The 21513-nt window shown below is 40.5% G+C and overlaps 1 protein-coding gene across 3 annotated transcripts; it reads right to left on the reverse strand.

The window, feature by feature from the left end:
• Positions 1 to 264: 264 nt before the first annotated feature.
• On the reverse strand, positions 265 to 18256 carry rcc2 (regulator of chromosome condensation 2). 3 transcript variants are annotated; one of them, XM_030055251.1, is made up of 13 exons: positions 18239 to 18256; positions 16014 to 16227; positions 14269 to 14362; positions 13507 to 13650; positions 12532 to 12663; positions 12172 to 12260; positions 8799 to 8913; positions 7609 to 7775; positions 6308 to 6488; positions 4108 to 4213; positions 3241 to 3313; positions 2557 to 2634; positions 265 to 1472 (listed from the first exon to the last, which is right to left on the reverse strand). In XM_030055251.1, exons 2-13 carry the CDS (start codon positions 16212 to 16214, stop codon positions 1368 to 1370), a joined length of 1485 nt encoding a protein of 494 aa, XP_029911111.1. In that variant the 5' UTR covers positions 16215 to 16227; positions 18239 to 18256; the 3' UTR covers positions 265 to 1367. The 3 variants fall into 3 exon arrangements, with proteins under 3 accessions (XP_029911111.1, XP_029911108.1, XP_029911110.1); XM_030055248.1 differs by lacking the exon at positions 18239 to 18256 and adding an exon at positions 17379 to 17509; XM_030055250.1 differs by lacking the exon at positions 18239 to 18256 and adding an exon at positions 17257 to 17274.
• Between the last annotated feature and the right edge of the window lie 3257 nt (positions 18257 to 21513).

Consider the following 21513-nt stretch of genomic DNA (forward strand, 5'->3'; position numbering starts at 1 on the left):
TTTAAAAATGTTCAAAATGGATGAATAATCCCATAACTCTTTGGGAAGGAGCGACCAATTCATGTCCCACGAAATTTTTTTCTGATCAACTGGAGGAGAAGGAGAAAGGGTTTACATCAGTACCTCTCAGCAAGCCTTCACAAAGCACAACTTTATGATTAGGTTGAAAACTAATTGCAAACACTAGAATACAAATGACGTGTTTGGGGTCTTACTGACATACAAGTCCTGCACATGACAAATGGACAACTGAGGAACAAAATCTCCAGTTTACATGAGTCTTTAATATTTCAATGAACAAAAAAAAGCCTTTAACCCAGAGATACACAAGTATAACAAATGAATGAAGACTGAACCCCCACCCCCCACACACATTTTAAAACAAGGAACTGCCTGCTTATCTAGCCCACCTTATTAGATACTGAACCATTTTCACAGACAGTGCATTAAATGGTTGTGCAAGATTTAACTTTGACCTGGTACTGAAACCGCTTTAAGCGTTGGAATAGCTAAGAGTATTCAAAATGGAGAAATAAACATAAGACCTAGCAGTCAGTGCTGCCTTGGAAGTACTAAGGTGTGCATCTTTGATGCAAATACTTAAGACCAAAGAAGTGGAAAACAAATGGAATGTAAGATCTCAATGTAAGGAGAACACAGTCAGAACATTACCTCCCAAATCCTGGTTGTATTTCCTGGCAGCAGCAAACATACCTGGTAACCCTGCCATATACACAAAGTATGACAACTAAACTTTTGATAAAACAATTGGTAATTCCATATCCTGAAAGTACACTTGAGAAAGGCACAGATATGGAGTGTTGGTCTTTGAAAAGCCCTCACAAAAAAAAAAAAAAGAGTGAGGGTCCAGATGTAGCACCCAGAGATGTGTGGGAGAGAACTAGAATAGCTAAAATAACCAACAAATACAGGGGGAAACAATAAATAGCTCAATGAACGTTTGAGTGGACTACAAAACACAGAGGGATTGGGAAGCACAACTCGAGTGTTGTTGCGTGCTTTGTAGAATCTTTGTAGCTGTGAGAGGTGACGATGTCTTGGCTGGCTGCTGCAAGACCCGGACAGATGCCATTGGTCCAGAGGAACTGTCCTGTCTCCAGTCCCTTGTTGCATTTTTCTGTTTCAATTTCTGTCCAAATTGGTGTTGAGCCAGTTTGCTGGCAGTTGACGTGTGTGCATCCTCCTGACCTCTGAGAGCCTACCCCCTTAACTCAACCATCCCACTCATACACCGTGGTGACCAACAGTGGCTTAACAGGACAGATGCTTCCTGCCGAGCGTCCCTGCCCTCTGCTGAAGTGGAAAGGAGTGGAACAAGGTGAGAGGCTGTTGGGTTCCAGGCCCAATCAAAGTGTTCGGGGGTTGTACTCTGGCAGCTTTTTCAGTTTCTCCTGTTCCTGCTGGCTATCCTGTCTGGCGATGACCAGAGAGTGAGAGTAACCCATGACCACCTGCAAACACAAAAACATAATCTCAGATAGTTCAAACTTAAGTGTTGCTAAACAGTGAAGCCACTAACATTATTGAGTGCATTTACATGCACACCATATTCCTGTATTATTCGGAATATCCGCAATATTCCGGTTGCACATAAGTCATGTAAACACGTACCGAACCCGATTAAGGTCATATTCCGGTTGGAGAAAATTCCAAATCAGACCCCTGGCATATGCCTGTTCGAACCAAAAACAACCTTAACCGGAATATTGACCCGAATCGGAACATGGTGTGCATGTAAACACAGTCATTCTCACCGTCTGTGATTACACAATTCCTCCCACACATCTGACTTGGCTTACAATAGATAGATAGATAGAAACAACCTTCAAAGATGAGTTTTCAACAATTGTTTACCACTTCAATCATGCTGATGATGATCAATGTGTGGCTTTAATTGCATTCATTCCCTGCCAGTCAGGCCAGCAACTTCCCCGTCTTTGTTTGTTTTTTGTTTAGTTTATTTGGACCCAGTCATGCTATTCAAAGAGGCATGGTAAGGTATGACTATAAAATATCACAGGCAATAACTTGTGATGTTGGGATTTTTGTCCTGTCTTGTGGATATTGTATCGCTGTTCAGAATCACATTTTCTGGTCTATATCCACTTCATTCATGTTGGAGCAGTACACTCCTGGGGATGCTCTTGTTCTTGTGACAGGGAAGTTACAGGGAGTTCATGGACCAAACCTGGTGGGATGTTTAACACCTGCATGAACCAGCAAAGTGTGAGTTTGGATTCTTACCAAACTCAGACTTTGCTTTTAAGTGTAGGTCAGTATAAAGGTTCAGTAGATTGAGATTTATAACACCAGAAATGTTGACTGATGCAGAAGAAAATGACTAGTTTTGAAAAGATAGGTAAATCAAAACCAAAAAATCAGATAAAATGTCAAGTTGAAATCAATACCTCATGAATTCAACTTTAAGACTGATGACTTTCAAGGCCTAATATGTATAATAATTGAATTTTAAACACTTTAAGACCTTTGAAAAGAGCTGCAGACACCCTGTTTTTTCAGGTGTCTGGCATTTACCTGCTCAGTGTAGATCCCATCCAAGGTTTTAACTTCCTGTGCAGTGGTGGAAGATTTGGGCTTGTTGTCTCCATATCCCTATAGGACAAAATGAGAGGTGGTAAACAACTTGGGAAAAATAACATGACTACATTAAATTTCATCTGACTGCATTAAAAAAATCTGATAATCCCCTTCGGACAATACATGTTGTAACTTCAAGGGGTTTCATACCATTAAATGCTCTCTGCGAGAACCCTTCTGTAGAATAGAGCAGGATTCTATTAAGTACTGGTGTAGTGCTGGCATTTAAACTGTTTCCAATGGGCGACGTGTCAATAATTATTAGATTTAAATTTGACCATCAATTGACAAAAGATTACAAGTATTAAGTGTTTCTCCCAGGATTTTACACTTGTAGGTGGAAAAGCCTCTAAAAAAACACAAAGGAGACAAACTTTCAGCTGAAACCCAGGATATGTTAATATTTTGTGAAATCTACCAATTGCCAATGTAGGTTACGGGCTTCCCAAAGATACACAAAGTAGTATTAATCCTACATCCTCTCTCACACTTCTTCATATACATCTTATAAGGGGGCAGGTGACATAAAGTACCAGATCCCATTTTTAATAAAAGGAACATATCGTCACTGCAAATTGGTACAACCTTATATTTAAATATTATTTTATTGTCAGGTCTCACCAGCTCTCCAAAGGTAGGTGAGGGTCCCCAGCTGATTGTACTGTCATCTGCAGCAATAATGATACTGCTCTTCCTATCAAAAGAACATGGAGAATTCAAAGAACAGAGAAAGGTGAAACTACAGTAACACTTCTGACCGTTCATTTCAATTAATATACAGTGCATTCAGAAATAGGCTTGGGCTGACTGACAACTGAATCGGCAGTTGCTGATGGACAGAATTCATCACGATTGCCAGTTTAGCAGCCGATGCTGTACAATGCATAACCAAAAAGACTCAAGGCTGTAAACTGAATAATATGTGTAGGTATGTAAGTATGTATGTGTGTATGTATGTATGTGTGTGTGTGTGTGTGTATATATGTATGTATATATACATATATATGTATACATACACACACACACACACACACACACACACACACACACATACATATAAATAGATAGATAGATAGATAGATAAACAGATACATAGATATGTAGACATAGATATATAGATACAGCTAGATAGTGCATACACAGACAACTTAATGGAAAAACCAAGTGTCTTAGTAAGTTGTGGGGCTACCAGGAGCTGTAACTACACTGATTTCTGACCTGCCTCCCATCTAAAGCTGTAGTTTTCAAAGTTTTTCATGTTGTGGACCCCAAGTTGACTTTCAATAAGCCACAAAGCCCCAGGCACGATAACAAAGTGGATACAACAACAAAAAATAAATAAATTACAGCATGTTAACAAATTAACTCCTTGAATGCATTTAAAAATCTGAGTGAAATATATCTGAGAAATTATCTATCGTATTAAATGAGCATGATAAACTTGCCATGCAGGAAAGACAAAGAGTGAAAAAAATCTTCAGCACTCACCCACACGCCAGGCTGCGAATCTTCCAGCCACATAAGTCCTGCACAGCTTTAGGATACATGGTTGACTCCCGGGAAGTGTTTGTTACACCCCAGAAAAACAGCCCTCCTGCAAACACAGGAAAATAAGAAATAAGCACATGACAGGAATATGCAAACTAGCAGTTGTCCTAGTTCATTTACTTTATAGATTAAATATACTGGTATTAAATGAAGCCAAACTTATTAGAAGCATTACTGAGACACACATTGGCATAACGGGAGTCAAAAGGCTGATATTACCCTGTTTCAGACCTGTAGTCCTCCAGCACTCAAGCACTGATGACTCAGACTCGTGCGTTAACTGCCATTGGACTTAGAGGGTCAAGCTGAGGTCTTACACCATATGTTGCATTAACTTCTGCTCACAGGGTGCAGCATTTATCAATATGTTTGGAATAGGGTTGGGCATCGCTTGGATTAACATTTCTGATTCCAATTCTGCTTTTCAATTCCAGTTTTTAACAATTCCGATTCCAGTTCTTTGAGGGGAAGGATCAAAACAGGCCACCTGTTTATTTTACATGAAACTTTTATTAAAAAAGAATAATAAAAAATAAAATGAATGTATGGTTGCATACAGCGAATTCAATTTGGTTTCTGTCATAAATGATAAATGATTTGTAAATCCATTCCTGTAAGCCACTGAAATTATAGCACAGCAAAAACCAACTCATTTCCAGTTTGTTTAAGGAGCTGCAGCTCATGTGGGTGTTAACAAGAGAGAAGTCGGAACATCTGTGCATGGTGCTTAGTGCACTTACATAATTGCAACCAAACCAAATAATGAAACCCAAATAAGAAATAAGCACATGTTCGAAATAAAGCCTTCATTCATTCAAATGCGATGAGGTGCTGGTTGTATTTAACTCAGGGGAGATGGAGGGGGGCGAGGCAGGAGAGGGAGATTGGCGCAACACATTAAACATGGTACACTTGTTGATTTGTACACCATGCAGGCAGAGGTATTTATACATGTTAATAGTGCATCCTCCCTTACACAAAATCAGCTTGGCACAGGTGATGCACTGTGCTGCCGACCGCATTTTTCAGAGTAACTTTTGAGCACTGCTTGCTGCAGCCCATGATTCAACCCGTCCAACTCTCACAGGTGGACACTATAGTAGCCGCTACAGACACAAACTAGCGCAAGTGAAATTTGTTTAATGGGAACTGATCACCTGAATCGAAATAAAAATAAAAACCCTAGTTTGGGAGCACATTCAATTAATGACATGTATGTAAGCTCTCTGACTGCAGCAGACCGCCTCTGAGCCCAGGTCAAAAATAAACTCCAACAAGGACAGGTGACTCATACCCCTTTTCCACCAAAGCGGTTCCAGGGCTGGTTCAGAGCCAGTGCCTGACTTAGCACCGGTTCTTTGTTTTTCCACCGCCCAAGCACCGGCCAAATCGGTTCCGGGCAAGCATCAACTTCGAGCAGGGGCTAAACAGGGCCAGAGAAAGAACCGACGACGAAACCCACCACGTCAATGGTGGGCGGGGTTACAGACCCAAACGGGAACAGCGACCACGATTCATTCCAACCACGAATACGACCATATGTCCATTTGTCGTCCAGGTTGGTTATTGTGATTCCGAGTGAGCGTCTCGCACACCCACACAAGTGATGTTGATATACATATCGAAAAAATACTTGTATACAGTGTATCTACACATTCATACACATAATGCTGCATTAGCATCTAGACCAGGGGTGTCTGACTCGTATCAGGTAGGGGGCCACATTCATTCAAATGAGGACTTCATGGGGGCCGTATTATTTTTTGTTAATGTCAGTATGACCCAAGTTGACACATGGATATTTTACACTACTTGCTGATTTATTATTTTAAAATCAACCAGTTAGTAGCCCAACCATCAATGAGAAATTGCAAGTTAGTTCCTAAAAATGACACAATGTAGAATTACATAATGCAAAAGAACTACCAGAACGCAGCAACGGTTGGTTGATAGCTGATAATAATTGGATGCAAATATTTTAAAATAATATTTTGATTTTCAAATGTTTGTTTTTTTTCTCCCTTTCCCTCCAAAATATCTTAGGGAGCCAGATGAGAAGTGCTCGTGGGCCCCATCTAACATTTCCGCTGTACAGTAGTGTGTCCATCTTAGTGACATGGTGCAACTGCACAGTTCTTACCCATCTCATTGACTGCGAAGGAGCACTGGTAACCTGTATAGATCTGGGTGGCACCACGCCCTGGGAAGTCAAACAGCTTCACCAGTCGAGGAACCATCTCATCCTTTTGCTCAGTGTGTCCCAGACGCCCGTAACCACCAAAACCCCAGCTGAACACTCGTTTCTGGGAGTCCAGCACCAGCTAGAAAACACACACACATTGTATTTCAAAACACACACGCATGCACTGTTTAACATCTTATTTTTCTATCACTATGCAACGGCACTATATCCAATACTCATTCATGTACCACTTGGGTAAACACACATAAAGGGCTAACTTCAAGTTGTTCTGAATTACTGGAATTTCTTTCCAAAACAAAGGGTTTTTACTGACACTTATAAGAGACGAGGCCTGTTTGTACCAGAAAAAAGTTCTTTCAGTGCTATGGTGGTAGGCTGAAGCCAGCTTTGTCAGGCTATACTACTTCACAGATATTGTTACTTGATCAGTCCATTACACTCTGCACTAACAAAAAAGAACAGGGCTGATGAAGCTTTCCAGTTACCTTGGAACGCCAGTTAAGCCAGAAATCCAAGTCAGAATGGACAAGATCTGAAAGATCCCAGTTTGCCAAAAGACCCATATATGATGTTCTGTATTATCCGTCACTACAAAATGGTTACAACGTTTTTACTGGCTAGATGAGGAAGTCTGGCTATTTTGATGACCCCATGGCTTTCCCTCTAGTGCCGCCACCAGGTCCAATTATTATTGCTGCACTCTAAAATCTAATAATTTTTATACTGCCATGCCATTTGGTTCTAACATTTACATTTGGTGCATAATTATACTTGTCTGCTTTAGTGACTTGATGACCTTACCTCTAGTGGCACCAGCAGGCTCAGCAGGGCGTTGGCATCAGAATACATCTTCAACTTCAATCTAGTGTTCTCGTTAGTCTTTATTTTATGATGGTATAGATGTATAGCAGAGTATTTTTTTAATATGATAAATGGATCTAGCACTAGCAGTGAAGATGACAAGCTGTAGATAGCCAAGCTAACATTAGTAGCTAACATTAGCTATTGTCATTAACTCTCAAAAAGTCATTTGCTCTCAGTGGATATATCAGTGCTTTTATACTCTTGGCGGTGCCCACATGTCAGCTGCAATGAAACAAATTCAGCACCAAGATGGGGAGTTCCAACTCATAAATTGGAACATCTGACAGTCATTGGAAAGCACTGTGAGACTGAAAACCCCACTGTTATCTTTTAAGCTTGATGAATACAACAAAACGACTGTTCACTGTCCTCACCGTGTGATTGCCCCCGCAGGCTACATCTCGGACAACCACGTTGGGCACTGGCATAATTTGGCCATCCTTAGACTTCTCAATGAAGATGGCGACTCGACGAGGGATGAGCTCACAGTCAAACTCAATGCGCTGGGCACGAGCAATGAACTTCCCATCAGAGTTGTGTCCTGCATTATAACAGATGCCAGGGCTAGCTTAGCAATATGAATCCATATTATATATTTGTCTAAAAAACAACATAGAATTTAACAAATTATTCAATCTAAGATTTATTTCAGAATCTAAATTTTGGGCATATTTGTGCTTAAGGAAAAATTTGCTTTTTATAACTTAACTAACAAAAGAGATCAGTTTTACTCTAATTCTTATTAATGCACTATAACAACCTCAAAACACAAAACTAACATTTTGTCTCATCTGTTTTCATTTCGGAGAAGAGGTCTTTCAAACCATAAACATGTACAACCAAAGCCTATAGTGGGTGTTGTAACCTCACTACAGCCTTTAAAGATAATGTCTCAAATGGGGTTCAAATTAATTCACTATATAAAGAATACTTCAGGGGACTACTTAATGCACCTTTAAAATATCACTTAGCATGAATAAAATAACTGAGGAGAGCAAGGTCAGAATAATTTTAGTTGTGGTCCCAGTGATGACAAGATGACAAAACAGGTTTGGTGAGATACATTAGTCATCCACAACAATGAGAGAAAGTATACTTAATCAAGTTATCATAATTGGTAAAAATCATAGCTTACAGTAAAATACAAATAAGTGAGGTTATGGCAACATTATGAATTAAGTATTTTTTAAGGATTATTTTTTTTGCCAATTTTGCCTTCCATAGATGATGAATTGTAAAGAGTGGAGAGAGAGTCTAGATTTGAACAAAAGACATCAAAGTTAACATGTACCTGCCTTAGACCAATGAATCACCAGGACATCCACTAAAGAGCTGGTTTGAGCCTTTTTTTTACTGGAATGTATTTTCTTATATGTATGTACACGCTTGTAAAAATTAATGAACCATCAACCTCCAACATCAGCTGAAATCTGCAGTCAACACTGGTGTGGATGGTTTTCCACCAATAAAACAGCAAAGCTCTTTTAACAATATGTAACCATTTCCAACACACACACACAAAAAAAAAAAAAATCAAAAGCTTGCTTGCTTGTCCTGAGTATACCTAGTTGTCCATACTCTGGGCAGCCAAATGAGTAGAGGTTTCCTTTGCAGTCCACCACCATGCTGAACTCAGCACCACAGGCCACCTTCACCAGTGGCTGGCCATTGTAAGAAATCTAGAGGAAGGATGTGTGAGAGAGAAAGGTGGGGGGAACATCAGATTTAAACAAATATATCACAACAAATAATGGCAATCAACGATAATCACCTTAAACCCCACCCACCCCCAACAAATTCACACAAACCAACATGAGCACATTAAGGGAATAGCTCACCCATTTTGGAAAATGTGATATTATGCTGGATACTGGCTGGATGCTCCAAATGCTAACCATTAGCCTCCTGCCATTGAGGTGGACTTCCCCTCAGCTAACATTATATTAATCCACTTAAATTGTGAAATAAAGTTTGAGTTTTATGATGTGCAATTGTCAATGGAACTAATTTTGTGTGGTCTAAGCTCTCTGTGCTGGTCCTCAGTTACATTGGTGGCTTGCTGGTAGCCTGGACGGTATGGCCACAAATGTTATCACAACATGTTTTTTCCATACTGACTGATTTTGAAAATGATCACTATATATATTTAATAATAACAACAGTGTTTCCCCTAGGATTGTGGCTTTGGTGAGGAGCGATGCGCACGCGCACAAAAAATTTTGGGGGTACACAAACATTTTGGAGGGTGGGGACAACATTAATAATCGCTCAATATTCTAAAGATTTGTACTCACTGACTCATCTATATTATATTAATCTATATTAATAGGCTCTGCTCATAAGTAACAGTGGCAGTAGTGCTTGAAACGCCCATGTCCATTTGACTTTGACCAGGAACACACTCATCTTCGTGCTGATGAGTCGACTTGAGCGGCGTGTTAGGCGGAGGGGAGGCCGTTTCAACCAGGTGGCTGCCGCTCTGGTTGGAACTTGTACCCCGCGGCTGTAGTGCTTGGAACACCTGTGTGGGTGTCCATTTGACTTGGACCGGGGACCGGAGGAGAGCAAACACACTCATCTTCGCCACTGGTGGTCGACTCAGGCTGTCGTACTGTGCGTTTAAAAAATGCTGATATTTTCGCCTGTTTTTCAAGTGGCTGGAGCCAACGTGACATGAATTATTTATTTCACTTACGGGGGTACAAGTGTGATTCTCCTCTGTTCTCCTCCTCTCTCTGTATGTGGATGGGTGTGAGTATAGAAACGTGACATTTATTTCTGTTGTGATTTTATTTATTTTTTAATTTGAAAATAATTAAATTAAATTACATTAATTTAGTGTGACTTTCAGGTGAGGCGGGAGGCTCCGTTGGAGAGGCGCTGCACCCTGCCAGTAGCATGACAGGGGAAACACTGAACAATAATGTTTAATTTACAGTTTTAGGAGTATTCTCCTTAGGAAAGAACCTATAGAAACCAAATGAACAACAGAACCAACATGGCTTTAGGCATCATATCTTTACCAATACTCTATGTAATTGCACTGGTTATGTCTTTGTATCGCTGAAAAAGCAGAAACAATTGTTGGTTGTCAACTTCACAAGTTTGACAAGTAGTAGCAGTAGAGCTGGGCTGTTGGCAACTACCTGGGGACAGGCTGAGCCTGGCATGCAAACTCATGCTCTCAGAGTTTGAATGTTGGTAGTGTTTCCCATTCTGCCAGTGTGGGAGGGGCCGGAAACATGCATCAATCACTCATAACACATGTTGGTTTCTCTGCTGTATGACCGGCTGTTCAAGTAGTAGAGGGAAACAGACTCAAAGCTTATTATATTCTAAATAAATCTCCAAAGTATATCATTGTTATTGAAGATTTTATCATGAAACTTATCTAGATTGTTTAATCACCCAGTCCAACTGGCAGGTGCCTGGAATGTATGTGAAACGTGTGAAAAAAGGGAGTGGAGTAAAAGAAGAAGCTAGCCACATCATTACTTGCCAGCTGTCTTTTAGTCCTCTTGAGAAAGTTGTTATTTTTGCCCTCCAACATGTGCATGTGTTAAATGAAGAAAACAAACGATAGCAAACTCAAGCAAGCTGCTTCTCTCTGTAGTGGCTACTGCTCCACTGTGCAGTGATTCAGGAAGTGCAGGAGTTACCAGTTCTTCCTAGATGTTGATTAAAGGAACCACACTGTTGTGAACAATAATTTTAACAAAACTATCGTGTGTACCCAGAAATTGTGTGTGGATTTTGTTTTTTTGAAAGTGACATGTAAAATGATGTTAAACCTTCTTTGAGTGGATTAAGGCAGTTATTTATATGAATGTTGGGAGGAAGCTGGGGGGAAGTCCACCTCAGTGTCAGGAGGCTAGCAGTTAGCATTTGGCACATCCAGCCAGTATCCAGCACTCAGTAACAATGAAAGGAAAAGAGCACAACTACTGTCCTACAGAGCAGCTGGGGAGGAGTGAAATAATATCACATTTTTAAAAGTGGGCAAACTATCTCTTTCACAGAAAGAGAGAGAGAGAAATTGAAGATGGTAAATACCCATCAGAGATGTCGATTCCTAGATCTCTGATGGCGTCCTTGCACTAACAGATGAAAATATGAGTTTTAGATTTGGAGAGACCTACAATTTTATACAGCATTTTACATTTCATTTGACAATATTTATCAATTTACATTTGTTTGAAGGGGAAATTTGTGGGAGTAGGTAGTTGTGTGGCGGCCTAAAAAGACTATCTTACACAAAAATAATCTGTCAGTGGATAATTGAGTTTGTGCTCATTCAAAGATAGAATAATGAAGGCCTAAAAGTGTCTCAACAGTTCAGTTCTAAAAATATCAGTATCCGCTATTAGAGAAATTGTTGTTGCTTGTTTTGTGTTAAACATCGGTATCACAATCACAATTGTAAAAGGCAGATCTATCTCACAACTATAATGGAGCTCCTTGATGTGGACATATAGCATAACTTAACAATGAATACTGCGATTTAGATATGACTTAAAATACATCTTAAGTGTAATTTTAAATCTGCACTTCCTCTTTAATTTAGTTTAGGCTAATATACATTACGTTGCCTTACAAAAGTGACAGACAATCTTGTAAGAATACAACTTAACTGCTATGTTACGGTAACCTTGAGGAGTTATGCCTCCACTGGATTTTGTTTTTACTTTTGTTGATTATAATTAGTATTCACGGGCTATGAGACATCTGCTAAACAATTCATACTCAGTTCATTCAGTAATTGTGTGTACTAATTTTAAAATGCCCACGCTCGAGCTGTTGTTAAATTACTTTCTTCACTATCAATGTAATTTTTTACAGATTTTGAACACTATAAATAATACAACAAAGTTAAAACCTTTTCTTCTGTAAACACATGAGAAACTACAGGCATGTGGATTAGAAATGGCTTGGCTTACCAGTGCTGGGCTCAGGACAGCATCAGTCTGGTTGCCCTGACCAAGCTGTCCAAGCTTGTTCTCTCCAAATGAATACACACTGCCATCCTCTGGAGAAAAACCAACACACCACTAATCAAAAAAATATTGCTGTTCACAAGGCTGTGCACTGATGCTGTGATGCCATTCACAAGACTTTAAACAGAGGAAATCTGATCTCATGTTTAAACATATTGTTTTAATAATCATAATGTGTTTTCTTGCAATTTTTAGGCATTTTTTCCCACTATGAGTAAAAAAAAAAATCACTACTAATGACAAAAACAGGTAATGAGGCATGCATACCTGCTGATGCCCAACACACATCATAGTGATGCCTACCTGTGAGTGCCAGGGTGTGGTTACGCCCGCAGGACGCAGCAACAATCACATTATCTGCCAGGGCTTCGATAAGCTTGGGAGCCTCTAGACGCTTGGTATCGCCGTGACCCAGCTGACCCTTGTCATTACGACCTGAGGAAACCAGAAACTAGGGCTCAATATTGACAGCTTCTTCCGTTCTGGATTTAAACTTTGCTGTGCTCACCTGACAGAAACATCTGTACAGCTCACCTAGACAGTCAAAGATATTGAGATATTTGATTTTGTCCATATCCCCAAGCCTTACTACACACACACACAACTGTCCCAAAGTGCAGCCCATGTATAAATGACAAAATTGAAGCGACTGGACCTCTTGAATTGTGTTGTATTCTGTTAGAGCAATGCTGTCAAAATTATGAAAACAAAAACTTGAATTTCTGCAGTATTCTGAACAGGCAGGTGTTACAGTAACAGTGTTTGAAAACTGTAAGTAGACATTCAAACATACAGATAGAGTTTAAATGGGTTCAGTGCAAAGACTGGCACTTTTCCCTGGCTTAGTTTCCACTAGACACAGTTCTGCTGCTGTTAGTTGTATGGAACAACAATGAACACATAAGCCCCAGCCATTTACACTGTCAGTGGTAATACACTGAATATTATGATGGGAAAAGCCAGATCGTGGCCAAAAGTTCCTTGTTTTAAGTGTTTTACATAATGAACAGAAAGCATGTTTGTCTTTTGTCACTGATTTGAAAAATAATCCAATCTATGATTCAAAATCACGATGTGATCTAAACTGCATGATTGTAACTCAATGCATGCCTACTTATTACTCATTTCAATATTTACTATGCAAGGCAATAAATGCACTCAATTCACTCTGTCTGCTGAGGTAAGCATAAGCCAGCAGCTGTATTTTCTAATAGTATTTACCAAATGAAAACTTATTTCTGTTTTCCCCATATGATACAAATGAAGCATGCTACTTACCCCAACTCCACAGCTTGCCCTCAGTTGTGATGAGAAGGCTGTGGGCAGCACAAGGTCCAGAAACCACACAACTGACCTGCACATTGTTCAGACAGCCATAGCGGTGAGGACCCCACAGATTCTGGCCTAGGTTACGGTATGCCGCTAGAAGATTAGATTACAGACTACAATCAGATTACAGAGATGGTGCAAAATAAGAAGAAAATGTGCTGTAAACAATGATAGCAGACTGCCAACACAGCGGTTGATCTAGACCTGTTGAATATGCTGACCACAGATAATAACGATCAATACCCATCTGAGAACCCTATAATACACACACAATGTCCATCAAAATCTGTCTGATAGCCCTTGGACATAGAAACTATTGATCAATATATCAATAGTGATAGATCAGACACCAATGATCTACATTCACAGAACTCCAATAGTACACTGGTTGTTTAGTGGAGGCCCTTAACCTGAGTTAATGGTAATGCAACACATTGAGTAGACTGCTAATCTACTACTACTAGTATCTGCTATTAGCTTCAATCCCTCTATCCAAAAATACCATAAAAACCCCACTGATCAAACTGTAATATGTTTCGATTACCAGACTGGGATTGGTGATTGAGGAAAAAAAAAGTGGGATTTCACAGTACTGCAACAAATCCAAGATCCTGACTGGGCTACATCCTATTTTTAACAAATGGCCACTATATCAAGCCCCAGGTACGACTTTCAACTGGCCCAAACAAGTCAAATTCCAACGTGCCATACCTTGCTGTTTGGGTACCTCTTTTCTTCCAATCAAATCCCAATTGGTGGCTCCAAAGATGAGCAACTGCCCCTTGACCTTTGGAAACTCAAGTTTCTATAGAAATGAAAGCATGAAGACAGTGAAATACCAAGCTTAAGGTTAAGTTCAACTGTTTAAACTCTGGCATACAAGAGGCCATAGATGATACGTTAACAAAATACATGATAGATAGATAGATAGATGGGGGGGTGGGGGTGAATGCTGCAGAGGCTCAGTCTGTGAAATGTTAGGAACAAGTGAACTCAGGTGCTCTTCAAGGGAAAAATATCAAACACTGTTAGGAGAGAACTGACTGTCATGCTAGATTGTATGCTGCAGTCATGGAGGGAGATCCCGAGGCACTCTGGAGTGTGAAAATATAAAATCCTTTATTCAGACGGGAGACCCAACGCGTTTCGATGAGTTACATCTTCATCAGGGGTGTAAGAGCATAAAGCGCACAGGTGTGTAATTAAAAGGTAGTCACATGGTCACATGGGTGGACATGGAGTGGTCACATGACCACATCTTGGGACTGCAACCAGTAGTGTGTACACATAAAATAAAAACAAAATAAAAACAAGCATATGACATACCTGAGCAAAATGCTAGAAAACCCATATCACGAAGCACAATTTTAAAACAAAAAAGCACATGACATGACGGACAAAGCTAAGAAAGGTTGGCCAACCTTGGATGACTATCAATAATACATAGACAGAAAAAACCTTGACCATGTGACTACCTTTTAAATACACACCTGTGCTCTTTATGCTCTTACACCCCTGATAAAGATGTAACTCATCGAAACTCGTTGGGTCTCCCATTTGAATAAAGGATTTTATATTTTCACACCCCAGAGTGCCTCGGGATCTCCCTCCATGACTGCAGCAGACAATCTAGCATGACAGTCAGTTCTCTCCTAACCGTGTTTGATATTTTAATGTTTGGGCGCAAATATTTTATATTGTTGTCAATAAAATTAACTAACTAACTAACTGGTGATATAAATATCAATACAACACATTTTACAAGACCCATCAATTTCCTTTATAATTTGAAATGTGAGGAAAAAACCAGGGGTGATATTGTTTTATTACATTCTGTGCCTTCAATTTACAGTCACTAATTTGCTCTAATCCTGACATTTTCAAATAGTGGTGTGTGAGAGTATTACAGGTAGTCCCTTATCATGCACAGAATGCACATAGCAGTTTTACGTTTCCATTTATTACTACCTGTTTGTAAATAATCAAATTTATCCAAATATATAAAAACAACCAGCCGGTCCATGTGTGGTTCCTGCTGATAATGGTCAATAAATAGCTTACACATTAGCATCTCAAATAGTTTACTGATTATGCCAATGAAAAGAATTGTTGTTAGTTTTGGTGAAAAGTAATGTTTTTGGTTCTACGTCTTGCTCGACAGCTGCTGAGCTATTCAAAAATGCTCCCTCAAACTAATACATTTCAAAGCCCTGGTTTCTGCACTGTAGTGGAGAAGGAAAATGCTGAGGTACAAGATATAGGCTGTTACATGATATAGGCCGTAGTCTAGTATCAAGCATACACAACACATTATATTATGCAATCCAAGCCTCAATATTTGCATGCTCAAAAGTGGGTTGCAGTCTTTTGGAAACTTTATAGATACACCATGAAAAGGGTGGTGTGAATGTCATTTCGGAATCTGCCTGGCTTTGTGGACATAGTGTAACACTTACTATTTTCTCTTTGACATCATCAGCAACAGTAACAGGCTGGAGACCGGACTTGGCAGCAGGCTTGCCAGGTTTCTTGTTGTTCTCCTGTTCATATTCAAACTCATCGTCACTGCTTAAATCTCTCTCTTTTCTTTTGACGCCAGCCCTCTTTTTGTTCGCCCCACCATTCCCTGAGACCTCTGTCACCTTCTTGCGGGGCATCTTTCTCTAGAAGCTTGAAGGTAGAAAGAGGCAGCAGATTAATTCATCAATGAGGGAGGTACGTTTTAAACTAATGGCAATGTTAAGTCTAACAATGTGGCTTTTCTATGTGGTTGAGCTACAATCCCTGTAGGGAAACTGGACTGTTGCATTAAAAGTATAATGGCAATATATGGCAATACAGACAGATGTGTGAATAAATGGGGCATACAAAACAAAATGTACTAGCACTGTTCAAAATGAAACCTTAACTATGAGTGCAATAATGAAAACTACATGATTACAACACAAAGGTCTCAAAGACAAAAAAAAAAAAAAAAAAAAAAAAAAAAAAAACGAACTAGACCTATACAACAGTAAATACATAAAATGCATACAAAAGCGGGGGGGAAGTATACGGTATGTCGTGTAACAACAAAAGTGTCAAACTATCGAACTAAAGCATTTATGAACAAGTTGTGCAATAATTTTACAACAAACTCTTTGTTTTTAGCGAACTTTTCAATCTCTTTCAAACCGGCAATTCAAGTTTATGCGCCAATTAAAAATCACATACACACCAGCGCTTTAACACAATTTTGAGCCGTTAAAAGTTGAAAAGGAATATTCCCTCATAACCGGTTCGTGCTCTTTCTTACCGTTAGCTTTCCAATTACTAGCCAGTTAAAATAAAAGGGGGAACGAGCAACACAATAGTAGATAACCGGCAAATGTACCAGTCAGTCCTGTAGCTAGTTGGTAGCTCATTGGGCTAAGTAGCTAACCACTGTGGCTCTTTGTTCACATAATAGCTAGCTGGCAAGCTAGCTAACCTGCTAACACTGAACAACCTGAAGTTAAAGCTGCTACAAAGAAGAGCAATTTGATGCCTCGGTGTGCATCAAATAACTGTAACTCCCCCAAACCCGGGGCTGGCCAGGCAGACGAAACATTTAAAAATCAACTGACTGTCGGTGTTCATTACGCTAACGTTGCCTTGCTAGTGTTAGCTAACTGGCACTCTAAACAAAGACATGAACAGTGGATGAAACACGGCTCTCACATCAAACTTTTTCAGTCGTTTTTTCCCCAAAAAGACAACACTAAAACGTAGAGTGCGCGGAATTTATGTGTCTAAGAATGAGGTTTCTTTTAGTTTCAAAAACCTAATAATAAATCTTGTACCCGTGATTTCCTGATTCAGCAGCTCTCTGTCCGTCTCCGGTTTGATTGATTTGAACAAAAGAGGCTGCAGTCTGCTTTTCACACCACGTGGTTCAAATTTACTATTCATACAGGAAACCAAACACGCAGCACAACTACAACTTCACTTAAAGGTCCGCCGCCAAACATATGGGCATTTAACTGCAGTTTTAAAGTTAGTTCATTTGATACCTTCATTATTTTTTTTTTTTTTTAAATGCTTTATGTCTGCACTTGAATAACCAAACCTTAAAAATTAATCGATTGCAGTAACGTTCGGTTTTTCTCTCTGGTTTGTTGGCTGAAACTACAGAATAAGAGCCACAGGGGGGCCTGCACCGACCTGCGCCGCCCACCCTCACAGAGAAGTCATCCCAAAGCTGACCATTAGCACACTGACCAAGCAGTGCACATACCTACGACTGTCCAGTCACTAGGAGTTACTACAATGTGCATCTGAAAATGACGCATGTGTTTCAGATAGGGACACCAAATGAAAACTGCAAGGGAAAGCAACTGCCATGGAAGAGGAAAAACGTAAATTCCTAGGTCCCAACATAGTAATGGCAATCGTGGCAGATTTTGACCAAAATGTTGCGTAATTAATGCATGCCATCCATTTCTTTCTTTTTTTTCTTTCTTTCTTTCTTTCTTTCTTTTTCTTTCTTTCTTTCTTTTTTTCTTTCTTGTAATCGTCCTTGCAGATCCAGAATAGACTACTGGTTTATTCACAGAAGCCGAGTGTAACGCTTCTCCTTGCGTTAACAATGAACTTCGCTTAGCAAGAGCATGGGGACAGCTTCTTCTGAGTAACTTGGTCCAGTTTTAGAGGCTGCTCCCACCTGCTGTTAACAAGCGTCCTGACAAACCCCAACACAAGTGTCCAGCTGACAGCCCGTCCGTACACACCTGCAGTGTCTCCAAATACACTATATTGCCAAAAGTATTCGCTCATCTATCCAAATCAATGAATTCAGGTGTTCCAATCACTTCCATGGCCACAGGTGTATAAAATCAAGCACCTAGGCATGCAGACTACTTCTACAAACATTTGTGAAAGAATGGGTCGCTCTCAGGAGCTCAGTGAATTCCAGCATGGTGCTGTAATAGTAATGTAATAGGATGCCACCTGTGCAGTAAGTCCAGTTGTGAAACTTCCTCGCTACTAAATATTCCACAATCAACTGTTAGTGGTGCTATAACAAAGTAGAAGCGATTGGGAACGACAGCAACTCAGCCACGGAGTGGTAGGCCACATAAAATCACAGAGCGGGGTCAGCGGATGCTGAGACGCATAGTGCGCAGAGGACGCCAACTTTCTGCAGAGTCAATAGCTTGAGACCTTTAAACTTCATGTGATCTTCAGATTAGCTCAAGAGCAGTGTGTAGAGAGCTTCATGGAATGGGTTTCCATGGCCGAGCAGCTGCATCCAAGCCTTACATCACCAAGCACAATGCAAAGCATCGGATGCAGCGGCTTAAAGCACACCGCCACTGGCCTCTAGAGCAGTGGAGACGCGTTCTCTGCAGTGACGAGTCACGCTTCTCCGTCTGGCAATCTGATGGACGAGTCTGGTTTTGGTGGTTGCCAAGAGAACGGTACTTGTCTGTCTGCATTGTGCCAAGTGTAAAGTTTGGTGGAGGGGGGGTTATGGTGTGGGGTTGTTTTTCAGACGTTGGGCTCGGCCCCTTAGTTCCAGTGAAAGTAACTCTTAATGCTTCAGCATACCAAGACATTTTGGACAATTTCATGCTCCCAACCTTGTGGGAACAGTTTGGAGCGGGCCCCTTCCTGTTCCAACATGACTGCGCACCAGTGCACAAAGCAAGGTCCATAAAGACATGGATAAGCGAGTTTGGTGTGGAAGAACTTGACTGGCCTGCACAGAGTCCTGACCTCAACCCGAGAGAACACCTTTGGGATGAATTAGAGCGGAGACTGAGAGCCAGGCCTTCTCGACCAACATCAGTGTTTGACCTCACAAATGCACTTCTGGAAGAATGGTCAAAAATTCCTATAAACACACTCCTAAACCTTGTGGAAAGCCTTCCTAGAAGAGTTGAAGCTGTTATAGCTGCAAAGGATGGGCCCACATCATATTAAATCCTATGGTTTAAGAATGGGATGTCACTCATGTTCATATGTGTGTGAAGGCAGCCGAGCGAATACTTTTGGCAATATAGTGTACGTCGCGTCTGCCCACTTGTGTTTGCATCTCCCTCTCCCGCTGTGTATGCAAATACAAGCACATCATTTCAGGGAGAGAGAAAAAGACAGTGAAATGAAATTCCCACTTTGCTGGTCATCTGTCCACGCAAAATAAAATAAAATAAAATTAAAATTAAAAGGCACTTGACAGGCCGCAGGTACCCGAGGAAAGGCGACATCCTCCCGCATGAACACTCCAGCCTCGTGTTCATGCGGCTGTCACTCACTGAAGATGTATTTCACATCTGTTACAGGCTCGACCCGGTCACCTTCAGGCTCACATTATGTATTGCAGGGCGTTTGAGAGGGATCTCGCTGAGGTGGATAAATCGACCTGTAATATTTCTGTGCTATTCCTGTAGTAACTGCAACGTGAGCATCAAAAAGGCTGCTGTAATATTTCTGTAGTATTCCTAAAGTAACTCCATCAAGTCTAGGGTTAGAAAGAATGTGTTTAATCGTGTCGGTGCACAAAATTTAAGAGCTGCAACCACTTCCGAATTTGATATGGAAGAAAAACACCCGCATAGTGTCAATACATATTTTAGAGACCCCCCAAATTTCTTGCACCATGTTTTTAGTGGAGCTCCTGTCTTATTAAGGGGAGTTTTTATTCATGCACCTTGCCGTTTTCACCTGAACTTAGAGGGGTCAGCTTGTAGCTAGAGTTCTCAGGACGGTTATTAATACCACGTGGGAACAGCCCTTTAATGGCCACTTAAACAGCAGAATAACCCAACACTGACAACAAACGTGATACATCACTCCACCAATCCTTACAGGCAATGTGTGTGTGTGTGTGTGTGTGTACATACATATATATATATATATATATATATATATATATATATACAGTACAGGCCAAAAGTTTGGACACACCTTCTCATTCATTGCGTTTTCTTTATTTTCATGACTATTTACATTGTAGATTCTCACTGAAGGAATCAAAACTATGAATGAACACATGTGGACTTAACAAAAAAAGGTGAAATAACTGAAAACATGTTTTATATTCTAGTTTCTTCAAAATAGCCACCCTTTGCTCTGATTATTGCTTTGCACACTCTTGGCATTCTCTCGATGAGCTTCAAGAGGTAGTCACCTGAAATGGTTTTCACTTCACAGGTGTGCCTTATCAGGGTTAATTAGTGGAATTTCTTGCTTTATCAATGGGGTTGGGACCATCAGTTGTGTTGTGCAGAAGTCAGGTTACTACACAGCCCACAGCCCTATTGGACAACTGTTAAAATTCATATTATGGCAAGAACCAATCAGCTAACTAAAGAAAAACGAGTGGCCATCATTACTTTAAGAAATGAAGGTCAGTCAGTCCGGAAAATTGCAAAAACTTTAAATGTGTCCCCAAGTGGAGTCGCAAAAACCATCAAGCGCTACAACGAAACTGGCACACATGAGGACCGACCCAGGAAAGGAAGACCAAGAGTCACCTCTGCTGCTGAGGACAAGTTCATCCGAGTCACCAGCCTCAGAAATTGCGACATGCCATCCCATCCGGTTTGCGTTTAGTTGGACTATCATTTATTTTTCAACAGGACAATGACCCCAAACACACCTCCAGGCTGTGTAAGGGCTATTTGACCAAGAAGGAGAGTGATGGAGTGCTGTGGCAGATGACCTGGCCTCCACAGTCACCGGACCTGAACCCAGTCCAGATGGTTTGGGGTGAGCTGGACCGCAGAGTGAAGGCAAAGGGGCCAACAAGTGCTAAACACCTCTGGGAACTCCTTCAAGACTGTTGGAAAACCATTTCAGGTGACTACCTCTTGAAGCTCATCGAGAGAATGTCTAGAGTGTGCAAAGCAGTAATCAGCAAAGGCAAAGGGTGGCTATTTTGAAGAAAATAGAATTGCCATATTTGTAGCATGCCACACATCCATCAGTACAGTG

This window comes from Myripristis murdjan, chromosome 7, assembly GCF_902150065.1.
Source record: "Myripristis murdjan chromosome 7, fMyrMur1.1, whole genome shotgun sequence".
Lineage (NCBI taxonomy): Eukaryota > Metazoa > Chordata > Actinopteri > Holocentriformes > Holocentridae > Myripristis > Myripristis murdjan.